At 38.0% G+C, this 19,800-nt stretch overlaps 1 protein-coding gene across 5 annotated transcripts in view; it reads right to left on the reverse strand.

Annotated features, from left to right (window-relative positions):
• The window catches only part of ankrd44 (ankyrin repeat domain 44), a 32,412-nt gene extending 13,491 nt beyond the window's left edge, over positions 1 to 18,921 (reverse strand). For 2 of the 5 annotated variants that reach the window (XM_048193881.1, XM_048193877.1), the window contains exons 1-14: positions 18,429 to 18,921; positions 11,421 to 11,504; positions 9,639 to 9,717; positions 9,248 to 9,318; positions 8,819 to 9,019; positions 8,350 to 8,437; positions 5,995 to 6,137; positions 5,681 to 5,893; positions 5,517 to 5,595; positions 5,168 to 5,282; positions 4,989 to 5,071; positions 3,283 to 3,400; positions 2,330 to 2,398; positions 1,612 to 1,752 (exon numbers count right to left, since the gene is read on the reverse strand). In XM_048193881.1, coding sequence (XP_048049838.1) covers positions 1,612 to 1,752; positions 2,330 to 2,398; positions 3,283 to 3,400; positions 4,989 to 5,071; positions 5,168 to 5,282; positions 5,517 to 5,595; positions 5,681 to 5,893; positions 5,995 to 6,137; positions 8,350 to 8,437; positions 8,819 to 9,019; positions 9,248 to 9,318; positions 9,639 to 9,717; positions 11,421 to 11,504; positions 18,429 to 18,455 — 1,511 coding nt within the window. In that variant the 5' untranslated portion in view covers positions 18,456 to 18,921. The remainder of the gene's footprint in view (positions 1 to 1,611; positions 1,753 to 2,329; positions 2,399 to 3,282; positions 3,401 to 4,988; positions 5,072 to 5,167; positions 5,283 to 5,516; positions 5,596 to 5,680; positions 5,894 to 5,994; positions 6,138 to 8,349; positions 8,438 to 8,818; positions 9,020 to 9,247; positions 9,319 to 9,638; positions 9,718 to 11,420; positions 11,505 to 18,428) is intronic. The other 3 variants (XM_048193880.1, XM_048193878.1, XM_048193879.1) reach the window with 3 other exon arrangements.
• Positions 18,922 to 19,800: the final 879 nt, after the last annotated feature.

Raw genomic sequence — 19,800 nt, forward strand, 5'->3', positions numbered from 1 at the left:
CGGCTGCAAATGCAAATCTTTGAGAGAAAATGGAGGAAATGGTTAACATGTCCATCTGTGGTTTAGTCGATTGTATATGTAAAGTGCATATAAATGTTTTTAGACATAATGTCTTGGTGAGATGACTAGAAGACCCTAGAAAACCCTTTGTGTTCTTGTATGTTCAATAACAACAAAAACCTAATAAGAAGAATAAGTAATAAAAAAAAAAAATCCATAGACTTTACAGCGTTGGAACCGGAAGTCCTAAAATGCTAACTCGCTTCCGGGTTTTGCCTACAAAAATGCATTATCCCTGAGGCACTCTATATGCTAGTGCAAGTATATAACAATTTAGTTCAAACTTTAACCTGTGGAGGGCAGTAATACACTTAGCAGCGTCTACACTGCCGGAATTCCAATAGAGAAGAAGAAGAGAGTTAGCTCAATATGAGCATTTTTTGTTGAAACTTATATAATTTTTTTTTTTTTTATTTATTTATTTAGAAAATGAGCGATGGTTTCTCTAGAATAGATAAGACCCTTATTCCTCGTCTGGGATCGTGTAGAACGTTTTGAAGCTGCAATGAAACTGTAAATTTCAACCGTTTGGGCTCCACTGAAGTCCACTATAAGGAGAAAAATCCTGGAATGTTTTCATCAAAAACCTTAATTTTTTTTCGACTGAAGAAAGAAAGACACGAACATCTTGGATGACATGGGGGTGAGTAAATCATCAGGAACTTTTAATTTGAAAGTGAACTAATCCTTTAATGCCTTATTCTGCATGACTATATTCTACATCCCTTAATCGTACCCCATACCTAAACTTAACAACTACCTAACTATTAATAAGCAATAATTAGGAGTTTATTGAGGCAATAGTCGTAGTTAATAGTGAAAATTTGACCCTAATTTAAAGTGTGACCAAACAAAGTGTTATCAAAAATAAACTATATTAATTAAAATGTTACTAAGTTGCTGTCAGAAACTACAGTTACCAACTCATTACTCATCACATTTTTTTTTATTTGTGCCAGTGAAATCTTGCAGCTAATCTAATTCAAATAAGCACAAAGGTGTTTCCGTAAATTGACGTCAAACCCGTCTTTGCACATTAACTATCCCAATGACATGAGACTTAAAAAAAAAGCCTGTGGTTGCCATGGTAACACAGATATATGCGTTACTTAGCTGCTAGCTGTCTCTAGAGATGGGGACTGACAGTGCACTCGATTTCACCTGCTGTTGCACAACAGATGCCGGTGTCTACATCATTTAATCGTGTTAGACATGCATCTACAGCAATCAATTACATGTTGCTTGGCCACAACTAGCTCCATTTGTGCACTGTAATCTATACATGTGGTGTGGGGATGTTTTGACCCTCAAGTCATGGAGTGTTTTACTCCACTGTCCCACCGTTAAAAGTACAAACTATGATTAGGGTGAAGGATGTTTTAGTATTTTTGCATTTACACCTTTCATAATATCATGCCCCAAAGAGCTAAGGATCTCTTTTACTATAAATGTGATATTTGTTTATTTTTAGAAACTCTGCAGCAAATCTATTTTTAGCTGAATCTTGTAGGAGGAAATCACAGATGTTGCTGTTTGTGTAAATGTGTATACCTCCGGTCCAAGTCAGAAGCAGCAGCGTAGTGCACAGCAGAGCGCCCCCACTGGTCAGTGGCATTAATGCAGGTACCGCAGGACACCAGAGTCTCCAGGCACTGAAAGTGTCGACTAGCTGCCGCATAGTGGAGAGGGGTCCTGTCAACAGCCATAACAGAAAGAGGTAAAATAAAGTTAACAAAATGTAAGTATGATCTAAAAGTACAAAAAAAAAGAAATCAGAACAAAAGTATGATTTCATTTAATGTATTCTACAAACCAGCTGAGAAAATATCTACAAAAAACTTGAGATTTGAGTTTAATTTAGCACTTTCTCGTATTCCTGAAAACTTACTTAATCTTTATCTATCATATATCACAATGAAATTTAAAATATATATTACTTAAAAATTATTTATAATAAAATGTGAATATATATTGGTAAATTGTTACTGTATTCCAAAAGCAACAGTTTTCCATTAAGCTGATATTTTAAAATACTTTAAAAAATAATGTCTTAATGCTTTAAAAAACATTGTTAATGCTGTAAAAAAAATATATGAAAATGTATGATTTAAAAAATGTGATTACTGCTCCTGAATGCAATGAATAGTGCAGATATTTTACAGTCTATGTAAAAGATTCAGTATTTAACTGCAGCTGAAGAGAGCACAGGAATGAAAAGTGAATGAGCAATTATTCTGACGTAAATGTCTTGCATTTACCAATACCTCACCTTCCATGTTTGTCCCTGCGGTTATGATCAGCTCCACTGCTAAGCAGTAGCTTCACACATTCCACATTACTGAGTGAGAGAGAGAGAGAGAGAGAGAGAGAGAGAGAGAGTTTAGCCATGAGCTGATATACAGACACACAACAGGTCAAACAATACCGGTATTTCAGACGACGGGGTAATCATTAGTTTTGGTATTGTATTCATGCATTTTTAGGTATTGTGTTTGGGTATATATAACTTAAATTTTGTATCACATTCAACATGATATAACTGCTGTTACAAAATATCCAATCAGAAACAGTATAAGGAAACAGACAGACCATGATTTGCATTGAGTTTTTCCTGATTTCCAGCACAACAACTGATCACATTTGTTCAGAAAGGTATTTTTTCCGCAGTCCAATAGGACTGTCAAGTCAAGTCACCTTTTTTTATATAGCGCTTTTTACAATGCAGATTGTGTCAAAGCAGCTTTACAGTAATAACTGGTAAACAATTTTGGCTGCACAGCAGCTCATAAAGAAAATGGTGTCATTGTCCAGCTTAAGAAAATTCAGTATTGATTCATTCCGTTGTAAAAATCGATAGTTATTAATTTAGTTAATTTATATATCAGCACTGGTGAAAACAGTGATGTCATCGTCCAGCTCAGTTCAGTTCGCATACAGTGGTGTCGATGCAGGCAGATCAAAAAAGTGTCAAGTGTCCCCAACTAAGCAAGCCAAAGGCGACAGCGGCAAGGAACCCAAACTCCAACAGGTGACATTCGGTGACAAACAGGTGATAAAAATGGAGAAAAAAAACCTTGGGAGAAACCAGGCTCAGTCGGGGGGGCCAGTCCTCCTCTGGCCAACAGCGTGATTATGATTCAGGCAGCTTTACGGGTCATAAGCCCGATTGGGACTGCAACAGTCAAAATATTTAATCCAAATATGCAAGACAGACAGACTCACCCGCCCGCAGCCGCAGCGTGTAGACATGTCCTCCCAAGGTTGTCTGGCGTATCGATTTGAAAGCCTGCAGACAGGACCGAGTCATTATTGAGAGGGCACATTATGGTATACCTCCGTCCTGTAGAGGAATGGAAGGATGGGGAGGAAGGATGCAGTGCACAGAAGAGGAAAGTGCCCCCACAAACCAGACGCAGACAGCCACAGTGTCAGAATGCATGAGGGGAAAAGAATGAAATGGGGAAAAAGGAGTCCAAAAAAGAGACAGTCCAGAAAGAGAGACAGAGAAAGTATGTTAGTGCAGGAAAAACAAACACAGTGCACACAGGAAACACAAGACAAACACACATCGCTCACAGAGGTGTGTAACCAAGCAGAACTATTTAAATGTACAGATCTATAGGATCTACAATCTAATGTTTCTTCTACAACAATCCCATGATCAAGAGTCCAAGTTAAGCAAGCACACAGAAACAAGGGCATGCCAGACCTCAGCAGAGACATGAGGAAAAATTCATGCCAGTCTATTAGAGACAAAAGATCTTTAACTCACAGAATAAACCTAATTACATCAGGAAGAATAGCATTTAACACAAAGAAGTAGTCACATCAATTTGAGGGGTACCTCATGGTTCAGTACTTGGTCCCTTCCTCATCTCGATATAGACAACACTATATGGCCAAAAGTAAGTGGGCCATAGCCAGTGATTACTGAATATTTCATTTAAAAAATCATAAGCATCAATAGGGAGTTAGTCCTCCCTTTGTTGTTGTAATAACTTCCAGTTTTAAGGTTTTCACTAGATGATGGAGCATGACTGCAAGGATTTGCTCCCATTTAGACACAAGAGCATGTAAGGTCAGGAACTGTTGATGTACAGAACATGTCAGATGACTTCCTATGTAAAATCATCCGGCGTGGATATGAAAGCTTTCTTAGGGAAATGGACATCAATGAGTGATCCATTTTTTTTTTTTTAATTGCTTGAAAGAACATACAGAATGCAAAACAAGCCTCAATAATGAGTACCTAAAGTCTCTCACACCTGGAGTGATTTGTGGTCAATGACATTAAATCTAATACCTTTACAAATAATTTTATTCAGAAAGGAGTATTTTATTCAGCAAGGATGCATCAAATTGATCAAAAGTGACATTTCTGATGTTGTTCTTGAAATGCTGTTCTTTCGAAAATTCTATTCATCAAACAATCCTGAAAAAATGTTTGATAATAATAAGAAATATTTCTTAAACATCAAATAAGGATATTAGAATGATTTCCGAAGAATCATATGACACTGAAGACTGGAGTAATGATGCTGAAAATTCAGCTGTCATGACAGGGATGAATCACATTTTAAAATATATTTAAATAGAAAACCATTCTGTTCAATTATAATAATATTTAACAGTATCACTGTTTTTACTGTATTTTGATCAAATACAAGCAGCCTTGGTGAGCATAAGAGATATCTTTCAGTTGAGTAAAGTAAAGTAAAGTACTTTAGAAAGAACAGGAAATAATGGGAGAAGTAAAAGGAATGGGATCAGGAAATGTCCAGAGCCAGATTCAACCTTGCATCTTCAGCATGAGCGCTGTCTTAATATGTAAATTACATGCACATTTTAGGCAAAAAAAGGTGTACGCTAGGTTTACAATGTTATATTAATGCAGTGTAACTCATTTGATTCGGTGGTATAATTGGTACCTGAGGAGAGGAGTTTCCGGCAGCAGTCGGCATGAGCATTCAGAGCAGCCAAATGCAAGGGGAACATGCCGTGTACACCTCTTCTGCAGAAGAAAGAAAGAAGTGAAGAGTCTATCAGAGACAACAAGTAATGATGCTTTAGCAAATTTTTCAACAAAGATCGAAATGCAGAGTTAAACCTGGTGCAGTCAGCTCCACTTGTGATAAGAGTGTTTATTAAAAGTTCATGGCCGTATCGAGCAGCGACGTGCAGCGGAGTGTTTCCATCCTTATCCACACAGTCAATCTCTCCACCTGTATCAAAAACACACAACTGTACTCACAATGTACATGCAAATCAGTCGCTATCAGAATCAAAGGCAGTTTAGATTCAGACTTCTTCCAGCGAGCTACTTTTCCATTGTTTTTCTATGTAAACACATGGTAGACGGACATGTTTAAACGCTGAACTTGACCTGTGTCTCGCATTTGTACCACAAAAACACCTTCTGTGTGAATGGTCCTTCAGCCGGCTAAAAACAGCTTTACCGTTTTGGATGAGCGTCTGGGAGCGCGTGAATCGTCCGTGCACTGCGGTCAGATGAAGAGGGCTTTTCCCATCTCGACTCTGAGGAAACATCGCAAAATGTTTATTCGCATAAAGCACACAGGATTTGGACTGTCTGTCTATATTTAGTCCAAACTGAACATACCTGAACATTGACATCAGCTCCACTGTTGACCAGGAACTCTAGACACAGGGCACCATGGGTGGACGCAGCAGCAAAGTGGAGAGGTGTGAAGCCCTTGTTATTTGGCTGACTGACATTAGCACCATAATCGATCAGCTCGCTGACCACTGCGTCTTGCCCATTAAAACACGCCACGTGCAGTGCTGTGTTCCCAAAGGCATTGGCTTCATCTATCTACGAGTGAAGCATACAATGTAATGGTCAGCTAAAACTAGATGTTTTTCCAATGACTCCATGCTCCCTTCCCTATATGTATCTATTTGCATCCTAGGTACCTCTACAGCCAGGCTGAGCAGGTGTTTCACCACAGCGATCTGACCGTTGGAAGCAGCAGCGTGTAGAGGTGTGTATCCCCTCTTGTCCTTACAGCTGATCTCGGCCCCTTGACTCACCAATAAACACACTACATCTAAGTGACCTGCAAGAGTATAGAATGGAGCTCATGAACACAGATATGGCAGATTAAACAGAGTTCACCCAAAAATGAAAAATCTGTTATTAGTTACTCTCCATCATGTCATTTCAAACACGATTCTGTGGAAAACAGGAGATGTTTTCCAGAATGTTGACTTCTTTCCATAAAACAAAATCAGAAAGTGACCGAGGTCTGTCAAGCTCAGAAAAGGACAAAAACACCATAAAAGCTCTACTTGTGCACATGTGAGCCATGTGCTAGTTTGAGGAAAAAACAATATGAATGTTCATTTCTTTTTGAAGACTTGGAATATTGCACACAATTAGCATGTTGGGGTGTGCGACATTGACTAATCATATCTCAATATTTTTGGGGATTTTGGTTAATGACAATTAGACAATATTTTGCTGAGAGTATTTTCATGCTGGTACCTTGACTGGTTTATAGTTAAAAAAAACTGACACCCGAAGATTTTCGTATTCCTCATATTACAGTGTGTGAGTAAACTGTGCAGTGTTTAGTTCACAGCAGTAACAGAATTTTACATTACCTTATTAAATTTGTCATCTTTTATGTCAAATTCTTACATTAAATCAATAAATTAAATTACAGTAATAAGGCACTATAGGCTATTACCTGTCAAATTAAACCAGTATCAACAAAATGCATTTTTGCACTGCAGAGCATTTGGATGGAATGAATTGTTCAAAACAGCTGATTCATTCTAAAATGAAATAATAAACAGGTTATTCACTCAAATGATTAGTTCAGTAAGGAAAGGCTGCTGTGTGTTGTTTGGTGACGTGCAAGAATTCTGCTTCGGACTTGTTTGAAACTTGTTTGTCATTCTAACTGCATTCTAAACTTACTTGATGATGTCAGCAATCACATCATTAAAACAACAATTACAATACTAGAATGTACATTTCCTGAAGAAAAGGACACATTTCCAGTGGCAAAACTCGGCACTCGGTTGCTAGGGTGTTCTGAGTGGTTGCAAGGGAGTTGCTATGTGGTTACTAAAGTGTCCTGTGTGGTTGCTAGGCGGTTGCTAGGGTGTTCTGAGTGGTTGCAAGGGAGTTGCTAGGGTGTTGCTATGTGGTTACTAAAGTGTCCTGTGTGGTTGCTAGGTGGTTGCTACGGTGTTCTGGGTGGTTGATATGGTGTTGGTATGTGGTTGCTATAGTATCCTGGGTGGTTGTTAAGGTGTTGCTAGGTGGTTGCTAGGGTACTCTGTTTGGTTGCAAGGGAGTGGATTGGCAGCTGCCAATGATGATACTGCAAAGACTGCTTATCATGAATGATATAAACCAACCACAATCCCTCTATGACATTCAGATTACAAGATATTATAAGATATTTATTGGGTTTGGGTTGCTAGGGTGCTCTAAATAGTTGCTAGGGCATGGCAAGACAGTTAGCAGGGTTAAACCAATAGACTGGATGTCTGCCCAAATCTAAAGAGTCAAACTCACGTTTCTCTATGACATTCTGATTCATTTATACCCCTCTCATCTATTTTTTCCAATGGAAGTCTTTGGGGTGGTTGCTAGGGACCTGTAACTGGTTGCTAGGGTGTGGCTATGAAGATTTTAGGTAATTACTTATTGGCTGCTTGATAAGATAAGCCAAATGAGTGAGAGAGAGCAAGAAAGAGAGAGAAAGAAAGGGTTCTAAGGCCCTGTGTGTGTGTGTGTGTGTGTGTGTGTGTGTGTGTGTGTGTGTGTGTGTGTGTGTGTGTGTGTGTGTGTGTGTGTGTGTGTGTGTGTGTAAACAGCAATGAAATTCTTGAAAATTCTGTCAATGTTAAGTCTATGGGATTTTTTTTGTCTGATTTTTCGTCTGCTGCAGCACACCTCTCCTCAATAAGCTGGTCGATTTGACACCTCATTCATGGGTCTATGACGAACGGTGTAGGAGGAGTAGCACACCAAAGTTTTGTCCAGAATAATAATAATAATAATAAGTATGACGAATAACAATAGTGATGCTTTGCCTTTGGCATGCACCACTAATTATTGTATAGTTAATATGGAAGTAGTATAGACTACTTGAACTGTGATTTTATGTCCTTTTTGCAGCTTATCAGCCCCCTCATAACTATTTTTCACATTTGAATAGAAGAAGCCAGCATGAACAAATCCTTTTGTGTTCCACTGAAAAAAAAGAAAACAAGGGCATACATGTCACAGTTTTTTTAGGGCTGTTCGCTTACCCATATATGCTGCCCAGTGCAGCGCACGGCAGTCTTTCTTATCAAAGGCGTTGATGTTGGCACCCTTGGCCAGGAGGAGGCTAACCATCTAAAGATAGAGAAAAAGGAAAGTGAATAACAGTGACAAGATGGAGAAATGGAGGAGAGAACGCATGTGTCAGTCTCAACAGGCAGTAAAGCATGAGTCAGTAATGCGGCAGTAATTATGGGTCTCTTGAAGCTCTTATTGTGTGCTGCGTGTTTGTGTCACAATTCATATAATGACTTTGTAAACCATTCTGCATTGTTGAGAGCTAAAGAAATTTCAGGCTGTGCTGACAACGCAGTGCAGGAAAAGTGACTTTGTATCTAAAAGTCAGCGTCACTGCCTCTGCAACACTTATTGTGTTAAACAGCATCAAAATAAAATATGATCTAATTATGTATTGCTATGAATTAAGCAAAAATATTTAGTCTCGATTTGCAATACCTCCGTATGCCCATTGAGGGCGGCATGGTGTAGGGCGGTGCGTCCCCCGCGATCTGAAACATTGACGCTGCTCAGGAGAGGGATGATGACTTCAGCACAGCGCAGGGCCTTGTTGGCGGCTGCGACATGCAGCGGAGTCTGCCAGTTCTTATCCCGAGCATTAACATCGGCAGAATGACGGATCAACACACGAACAGCATCCTAGTTTTGTGCAAAAGAAAATGATTGTCGACACTATATTGTGTACTTTACACAGCTGTAGAACTATTGACCAATCAGCATCCAGGGATGGAAAAAAATCTTTTCCTAATCACACAAAAGGTGCTGCATATGATTAGCATCGTTTTAAAGGCATCCTGCCACGTGACAACATCACACAACATCTGTTTCTCTTTCAAACATGTTTGCGTGTTTAACAACTAAGCCCACCTCGCTACGTGAAGCCACTGCCCTGTGGAGTGGAGTCAACCACATGTTGTCTTTGGCATTGACCCGAGCCCCTAAAATGAAGTAGTACAAGAGACATCAAACAATAATAACCTCAATAAATATAAAGATTCGCTAAATTTTTAAAGGAATAGTCCACCCAAAAATTTAAATTCTGTCATCAATTACCCACTCTCATGTCATTCAAAACCATCCTTCATGTTTCCCAGAATAGAAAACATAGTAAAACGATGACAGAATTTTTATTTTTGGGTACACTATTCCCTGGATTTTGAGTGGGTTTTGAACATGCATTTATTTTATATTAGATGCTTTAACTATGGAATGGAGGTGGGGAAGGAAAGGAGGGAAGAGAGAAAGAGAGCAGCTCTACCTGACACAATGAGGAGCTCTGTGATCTCAGCATCTCCGAGGAAGGCTGCTGCATGAAGGGGAGCACGCTTCTCAGTGTCCTGAGAGAGATTGAAAAAAAAAAGAGAATTTTCAGCAGCCATTACTACAGCAGTCACATGATCCTTCAGAAATCATTCTGATATGCTGATTTGGTGCTCAAGAAACATATCTTACTATTATTATTCAAAACAGTTGTGCTGCTTAATGTTTTTAGGATTTTTTGATGAATAAAAAGTTCAAAAGAATAGCATTTTTTTTAAAAGTAATCCACATGTACCAGATGTGGGCCGGATCTGGGCCACACTATGTTGCTGTCTGTGTTTCAGGCATCATAAATGTCTTTGCCTTACTGTTTTTACTTTACTGGTTTCTAGTAATCCCGAAGACCTTGGCTGCGTCCGAAACCTAGGCAGCTGACTTGTTGCCTCGCTGCCCTATCAGACAATGACTTGTAAGGCAGCGTTTATGCATGAAGGCACCTCACAAAACTGATTTCAGGCAGAATTCTGCCTCTACAGTAGTAATTTCTCGCTAGAAACTACATCAAAAGTGGAAAATGTTGGTCAAAAAAGTACATTTACAAACAAACTGACCAGCAAATACAACTTTCGGACGCCATCTTTATTTTTCTAGCTCAACCAACTGTCACAGAATGGAAAGCACAGGATTGTGGGATATCAAAGGCAGCAAAGGACACATCAATGCTGCCTTCAAAAATCAATCAAAGGAAGGTATCTTGGGAAACAGGAAGTGAAGCTAACATTGGATTTGGATGTGCCTTGATGCCTTCCTACCTTGAAATGTGTCCTTCCAAGTGCCAGCATTTTCCAATTTTCGGATGCAGCCCTTGATTAATTGGTTCAGGTCTGTTTAATTAGGGTTGGAACTCTGCATTGGCATTCCAGGAACTGAGATTGACACCCCTGGTTTGAATGATAGTGTGCTTGGAGGTGTATACCATTTTTTTCCCCAATAAAATGGACAGAAAATCCTTCTAATACATCTACAACCACATACCAAGTGCAAAAAACTAATCATATTTGGCAAGCTGTGTCATAAACAAAAAGCTACTGTCTATTTTTTCTTTTAAAAAAAAAAAGGATGAGCCATTCTATATGTCTTGCCCCAACTTCCTGTTTCAACAGGAAACCGACATCAACGCTAAAATTGAATCATTCAAACCAGACTCATGTGATCTAAACAGTACATTCCAGCATTTTCAAACCTCAAAATCTTGTACATTTCGAAAGTCCCATTGTCGACTGCAAAGCCTTCGCAAAAAAATAGGGCATAGACATGGTCACTGTTAAATGGAATATACTGACTGGGCGTCACTGCAAGGGATCCACCACAACAAAGGAGCATTGACTGGCTCTCTACAATCACTGATGGAGATGTCAATGTGTATTAATGTGCTCACACACTTGCGGTGGTGACATCTCAACGTGTCTATTGTCTGAACCTGTTTGCACATGCAGCCTGAAATTATGACTTGGACCAGCGGCTCAATAAAAAACACTCGGACAGCGAGCTAATTCTTGCTGGAGCCATTAGGGCGGACACAGACAGACAAGCAGAATAAATAAATATTCTGGAAGAAGAATGGCCTTGAAAACTGTTTTGTGTCCTGTCGCCTTTACTGAGACAAATGTATATAAATCTCTGGCTGTTTTCCAAGGGATTTCTCGACTATTGTGCTCCAGGAAACAAAGAGATGAGATATAGTCATGTGAGAAGAAGAAGAGAAGAAACTTATTCATACCAGTCCATTGACATCTTCAGATTTACATATGAGCACACGAATCTCATCGGGGTCTCCATTAAAGATGGCTTGGACGAGGGGTGGCTGTGAAAAACAAGAGATTATTTAAACGTGGTATTAAAGAACAAAAGCATGAAGCATCACTGTTATTATAGTTCATACAGTCATACATAAGCTGCAGTCACATTTACTGTTGTTCAGTGAAAATCCAGTCACTTCAATATGAATTCAGGAATTTTTCGTGAAGGTGAAAGATTTCCCAAAGCAGACTCCACAGCGGTTTCAAGTTGGTCTTGTGTATCTGCTGTGCTGACCAACAAAAAGCTGCTTGGTTTGAAACTGACTCTGCTGCTACAATATTGACTATAGATAGATAGACTGCAACTGCAACTTTTAAAGTTACAAATTTGAACAAATCCCAAATGCTAACAACCACCCAGAATGAAACCACCTATTAATGCCCTAGCAACCACATAGGAACACACTAAAAACCACTCAGGACACCTTCACATCATACAGAAACATCCTTCAACCACCATAACATTGTGGCAGCATGTTATACAACAGTAAGCACCACATTTTCTCCAATGCACAAATCTAGATTATCCTTGTGCCGATTACATAAACGTAATGTTTATATCTAATGGAATAATTTAAAGTTTGTCATTCAGTTCAAACGATAAGTTTCCGTTTCTCAGCATAAATCACTAACACAACCAGACAAGTAAGCTTTGAAACCACACAGCCTCACCATTTCCATAAAATGGCATCATAACAGGGAGGCCAAATCGGGACCCAAAGAGCCCCAAGGAAGCTTTGCACCACACACTGAATTAAAGTCATATTTCCTCTATAATTATCATCTTCAATCCTTGTTTATGAAGAGACTAAAGACTAAAGTAATCCCAAATATATTTAGAAACTGTATTTGCCAGTTATTTTCTTGAATTCAAGTGCCAAGTTCCAAACATTAATGGCAGCATAACGAAAACCATGATAATCTGACATATGCGTGGGATAAGAGAGGTAGTTTGAGCCAAACTTGGCTACATCTATACTTCCAGTGTCTCTATCTGCAATAACCCCCACATCTCACTTCCTGTTGCTCTTTTTCACCTTCTCAGAAGCGACAGAGGAAGCGTGGAAAGCATTTTCACTTCCGCTATACAACAGAACACTTGCAGTCAAGCCAACATGCAAATGAACACACAGGGGTGGTTCAGGGCTCAACACAGGATGGGGAACTTTTAATGTCTTACCAGTATATCAGCATACATTGCAAACCCTCTATGAACTGATAGCTGTAATGGAGTTACATAATGGCATTTTGTAAATACAAGTTATGTTTATTGAAAAATATATATATAAAAAATTCTGACATGTCAAAATATGTTTCTAAGAAAAGCTTCTTTCACTCTTTGACTTTCTCTTAAACATGCACGCATGCAAACAAAGGTGTAGAGACAACAGGAGATGTGTTGTTGAGATCTGCTCTATTTTCAGCTGCAGAAACAGGCCATCTCACACCCACTCACTTCAAACTCATTTCATCATCCATAAAAAACGATCTCTGCTGTGCCAATTCACCACAAAGCCATCAGTCATTTCTGTTAGTCATTTCAAGTTACTCAGCTCTATAAAAGAACCAATGGCTGAACAATTTCATGCATTTTTCTTTTCATGCATCTTACCATATCATATATATGTCTATATATACCTGAAAAATACAGAGATTTTATATCATATCATGAGATCTCTCTCGGAAAAAAATCTTTTAGCTCTGTATTTTTCAGGTGCAGTCACAATAGCGAGAACTTTTGTGCACAAAAAAGCTAATATAGTGTATTGATATATGAAGCACAGCTCACACAGAAGCCACTTTCAAATCAAGCAACTTTCTGTTGGTCAACACGTGACCAACTTGAACCCGTTGTGAAATCTGAAATTCGTGGGGAAATCTTTCGCCCTCACGAAAAATTCCAGTTTGTGTGGATTTCTATTAAAATGGCCCAGATTTCACATTGCCAAAGAACGATAAATGTGACCTCATCAGTGTTAAGCTCCTTACTCAAAAAAATTTAATTTATTACTCATTACTCCTTTCAAAAGTAATATTATTACTTATTACTTTCTAGCAACAGTAATCAGTTACACTACTAGTTATATTACGTTTCCTTTACGCCCCACAGAAGTTGTAATTGCTTATCTTCCACATAAAATTCTTCTAAAATGTTACTAACAACATATTTCTGCCTCATCATTTGACCAAAACCCACACAGGATCATGTTAAGAAGTTGTTATAAATATTCAATGGTCATTGAATATTAATTAATCTCATTAATTGTCATGTGTAGCTTGAAGGTAATTGTAGCTATAATTTCTCTGTTACCCATATATGATTATATTCCATGATGCATTTTATCAAAAGAAATCACAGAAGTTTGTAAGCAAATGTTTCATTTTCCAAAAAGGTTTTTAATTATATTAATATAATTTAAATCGGGATCAGAGGGATGTGGGTGGGCAAGCCATATAATGCCAGAGTAAAGTAATACTGACTGTGAAGTTGTGAAAATCAAGAAAATAAAATTCCCAAGGATTTATTGGATTTCAAATCAGTAGGAGTTGAGGCATTAAAGGGTTAAAAACAGTTCATGTGACTACAGTGGTTTAAACTTAATATTATAAAGCGACGAGAATACTTTTTGTGCACCAAAAAAACCCCAAAATAACGACTTTATTCAACAATATCTAGTGATGGGTGATTTCAAAACACTGCTTCATGAAGCTTCGAAGCTTTACGAATCATTCAAAAATGATAAAGTTGCTATTTTGTTATTTTTGGCGCACAAAAAGTATTCTAGTTGCTTTATAATATTAAGGTTGAACCACTGTAGTCACATGAACTATTTTAAATATGTCTTTAGTAGCTTTCTGGCCATTGAAAAAGGGAGTGTTATTGCTGGCGATGCAGGCCTCACTGAGCCATCGGATTTTATCAAAAATATCTTAATTTGTGTTCCGAAGATGAATGAAGGTCTTACGGGTGTAGAACGAATTAACGTAATTAACGACAGAATTCTAACCCTTTAAAAGTAACCAAGTAATGAGCTGTGGATTGTAACTGTAATTTTATTACTGAAATCTTATTAGTAATTAGGGTTACACTTTATTTTACAGTGCCGTAGTTACATTGTAATTACTCAAATAAGTACTGAGTACTATTAATTAACTACATGTACTTACTATAGAGTTACAGTTAGGGTTAGGGTTTGGTTTAGGGTTATTTACTTGTAATTATGCATAATTTACTGTTATTACTATAATAATTACATGTAGTAACGTGTAACTACAGCACTGTAAAATAAAGTGTTACCGTAATTAGTTAAGCTACTAGTTACTGTAAAAAGTAATATTATTACTGTAACTAGTTACTGCACAACACTGGACATCATATTTACTGCAAGTTAATCATTAGTCTCAGTTCAAGAAATTTGAAAAGATACATCTGAGACCAAGCTGAAACATCTCCTGAGCGATAAAAGAGGAAAATCTGAGCAATTACACTTCCTTCATATAAAAAAAAAATACCCTTTAATAATAATTAGTTCACCATTGAGCCCCCAGAAATTCTTTTCTTGGTGACATTTAAATAAGCAGAATTCGACAACAACAACATTCAATAAATTCAAGAAACCAAATGTTTAAGTTTACAAGGCCTAAAAAAAACACATGCACAAGATCAACAAATGTAAGATTTATAACACAGCACTGGCCTAAACTCTCTCACGCTGGCCCCGGGCCATCCTTATTGAGCTCTTTTATGAGAGCATTGAATCTATGAGAACACAATGTTGAATGCTCTTCACTATGAGATGTTGCCTCTGTCTTGATCACATACACAAGCACACATCTCGTCTCTCCCTGAAAGAGAACACAACAGCTGGTGACAACAGTGCTGTCTGTGTTATGGCACCACAAAGCTTCGGGACGAGATTGCTGAGCACTGGCACAAGCAGGGATCTGGACGGGGCTCATCACAAATGAGGACATTCCCCGACCTCCCAGCACCACTCCTTGCCAAAGCCAAACACTCAAACACTGAAGCCTTTGTTGACATGCATAGGCTACACGGCCTCCCCATAACTCCCGGTCCCCTCGTCGCCCAATCGAAGTGAGCTAAATTTCCTTCTTAGCCAATGAAGGCTGAGGTTTGTCCACTTTTGACACTGCAGGCTCTTCTTCAAAAGAGCAGAAATGAGGAACTGCTGATGTCTCATAAAAATGAACTGCAAAACTGAAATCTAGTTCCTTGTGACAGTGTTTTTCCCAGATGTGTAAGGTCAGCATGAAATGGAAATTCACCCAGTCTATTTTCTAAAGGCATGTTATTGATCTTATTGTAACAATTCATCCACGCATATTTCTTTTTAAAATGTAATGTTTAATCAAACTTGAGCTTCCAGTGAAACAACAGACTCTTCTCCAATCATTTAGTCCACTTAAACCCACACCTTTTCTTACAATCGACTGCAACTTCGCATTCAGATCTGACAACTGATGGATAGAACCAAAACTATAACTGTCTTTTTGGTTGGATGTACAGTCACAATAACGTGTACAAATTAAAAACTTGTATGTTATGAAGAGCATAACTGAACCATCTAAAGTCTTAAGCACTGATAAATAAGCGGTAAACGCACTATCCTCTATTTCCTCCCTCTCTGGCTCTCTGAACTTGTGTCATATAACCCTCTGAGACTTAAAAAAAGCATGAGAGGGGAATGTTGAGATTCAACAACTTCCTGTTCCTTTCCTCTTTGGGGCAAAGTATGGAAATCAAACTGTACACAAGACCAAAATGACTGTAAACATTACTGACGCTACGAACACTTAGTGTCGCTTATTAACTTTCTAAATAAATGTCATGGGTTTAATGCAAGTTAAACTTCCTAGGGCATGGTGTCAATTACCACACAAAAAATAATTTCAACTTGTGTCTAAGTCTGTAAAAACAAACAAGACATACGTTTATATTAATGCACTTTTAATGGAGGTCTGGCTAAGCACTGTGCCAGAATAAACGTTAAATACACAGTTTTTATTGCCACAAGACTTAAACAACTTTACAACATTATACGCTTGAGATGTTCCTCATTTTTATGCCGCTTTGGATGAAATGTCTGCTAAATATATGAATGTAAAATGCAAATGTGTTAAAGTATTATCCAATCTTCCAACTCCTGTCATGACACAGAAAAAAATCTACTCACCTCAGTAAATTATTCCCTTACCTTTGTTTATGCTTTATCTTTTAAGCATAAACGCAAGTACACTAAAGTTCATCCTCCTAAAAAAGTAGTACCACCACTAAAGATTGATTTAGGCCAAGGGTTTTCAAACTTTTTATGATGATACTCTTGTGAGGGACCTCATTGATAAATATAAAAGCAACTGTATATTTTTCTGTATAAAAATCCAGTTTATAGCATGAGGAAAATATAAAAAATAGTGATATTATTAAGGCAACTAAATTAAATAATTGTTTCCAAAATTAAACAGTTGGCCTTTTCATCATCATCATGCTAAAACAAACTATTTAAATATTTTCTGGAAAATATTTTACTTATTATTAAGAGTAAAAATAAAATGTATAAAATTACAGCAATTAATTAAAATAAATGACATGATTTTTGACCAGTGTTAAGAAAGCAAAAATTTCTTCCTGTGTTTTTGTAAAAAAAAAAAAAGAAAAAAAATGAATACAGCTCAAATATGAACATGCACGAACAAATTAATTTAAGTGCTGTATCAAAAATATGATCTGAACACTTCTGCTTTTAAACCTTCTGGAATCGCTTACCCTTTTTGTAAATGCATTACTGTACACACAGGTTTGTTATTACAAATTGAAGGACAAGTTGGTGTTAGTTTCTGTGGCAATCAACAACATGAAGCTGTCGATAGTTTAACTTGTTTGAATCCGAAACATTCCTTTAACCGTGTAGTGTGCGAACATTTAGTCTCTACACTCTCACAGCTGAAAAATCTTCTTGACCTTGACATGAAGTTCATGGGGCCCCTGATAGACATCAACTTACTGGTTGCAAGGACAACCTCCTTAGAACATTTGCAATAGTGTCTGTCTAGATATAAGGGCATCACGTGACCATTAAGGAAATAGATCTACTCTACACTAAACCTTCTCACTTTTTTCCCACCAAATGACACATGAAAAACTAACAATTAGTGGAGGTGACTAGACTCAAAAGATGGAACATGTCATTCCAAGTGTGTAATATAGCTTACATAAATAAATAAAGCAGCAGTATTCAATATATCACTGATAATATCAGATGATAATGAATTCAGTCTTTTACTAACTAGGCTGCAAACACAGAGCATTGTTGGAACCTAAATTACTGCTAATGTCTCAACAAAAGATTCAGTGAACAATCAATCATGATGTTCGTGACAATAAGGAACTTGACAATCTGAGCTTTAACTGGGTGGAGCTCAACCATATATATTGGTATTCAACTTACACTAGTTAAAACAGAAAACTGACTAGGTGTGCTGATAATAATGAATTTAAGCTGTTTTCTTCTCGAAACCTGGATCGGTGTGCAGCTTATATCAACATCAGCATCACAGCACACTACAGCAGACAGCAGGAAGTTTGTTCTCTCTAGATGAAAGCAGATAATTTTACACAAGTTATGCAATAAATGTGCACGAATTGCTCACGATCTTACCATTTTTGTCTTTCAGGAAGAACTTAATCTTCCAAAAATAATGTCGTTTTAGCAAAATGCATGACAGCAGAAACAGACTTGCATGTGCTGACATGCATTTTTATATGGCTTATGCAATACATCATTCAGTTTCTGCAGCAAGAATATATGGAGCATCACGTTATGCTTATTATGTTCATTATGTATATTAGTTAGATCATCCTCTAATTGATCAAAAAAATATTGTTAATTCAAAAAGCCTTGTGCAATTACCTGGTCGACTAGTTTAAGAACAGCCATATCATGTGAAACAGTACATCCAAACTCTTGAAAAGACCTGGAGGTGAAGATTAATAAAATCCAGACGAGGCTGTTCGCTTTTTTCACGGGAGGATGATCCTGCACAATGATGTGGCATCAAAGCTTGCTTCCTGCTTTGCTGTGGATCGCACCCTCCAGGGGCCCGGGGTGATGTGACGGCCGTGGCCGGGTCTGCAGGCGTTATCTTCGGTAAGCGGGAGCAGCTGTGGCCGCTGCCTCACCACCAGCGCTCCGGCGCTCCGGGAAAGAGGAAAAGGGGAGGGAGGAAAGGATGCGAGGGCTGCTGTAAACAATCCGCATTTACAGCAGTGGCAACAGCAGCGATACCGATTTCCGATATTATATCCCACTCACTTATGTTCTGCGTTATGTATTCATTCGTTAGAAAAAAAATACAGGAAGTCAGCGTTTTTTGTATGCTTCCCCCTTGCTATTTTCAGGATCCTACTATGGCGAAGGTCTGTCTTTTGAATATTAATAAGGTACCCAAATTGGCAATTGATTGGCTGAGAGGCAGACGCTGTCAAAGTGGGCGCTGTTGAGATGGCCAATTAACGAATCCTACTGCGGACTTATGAATAAAATACTGTTTCATGAATATTAATTAGGATATGTGACTGGATGCTTCAGGAGAATAGGAAGTAACGTCATGAAAACCTGATTGATATTCATGAACTGTTCAGTCACCATAGTAGGATTTGTAATTTCGTTTCTCCTTCTGTATCTGATGCACAGGATTGTCAGTTCTTCCGAGGGGCCAACATCATCTCGCCTCACTGATGCCCTCACTAGTCTGACGAACAAATGAATCGTTCTAATGAATCTGTTCTTTTTTTAATGATTCGTTCAGTGAGTGATGAATCGTGAGTCGTTTTAGTGTCCGAACGAACCGATTTGCTGAATCAGTTCTCAGAATACAGCTATCTCATCTGTTTGAGTGAATATGGATTTGTTTTACCATAATAAATTTTATGGTGCCCGACTTTCAGGAAGCTTGTACGGTTTGTAATTGTCATTGAATCTTTTGATTTACACTTAAATGGAAGATGAACACTTATGTGATTAGATTTTAAACTTTGTGTTAATTTGCTGCTGTTCTATATTTGTCTCGTTGCTTGTGCAGTTAATAAATGACTGCACTGCATTTTTCAAGGAATGAACTTGAAAACAGGAACTTGCCCACAATGTCCCTGGAAGCAAATATCAGTGTTTGTTTGTGCTCTGCTGGATGACATCACCTAACAGACTGTGTGTTACTGACTGATAGAGAGGCTATATTTAAAGAGTTTGGCCTGACAGGTCAAAAGGAGATCACAGGAAGTAG

This window comes from Megalobrama amblycephala, linkage group LG6 (assembly GCF_018812025.1).
Source record: "Megalobrama amblycephala isolate DHTTF-2021 linkage group LG6, ASM1881202v1, whole genome shotgun sequence".
NCBI lineage: Eukaryota > Metazoa > Chordata > Actinopteri > Cypriniformes > Xenocyprididae > Megalobrama > Megalobrama amblycephala.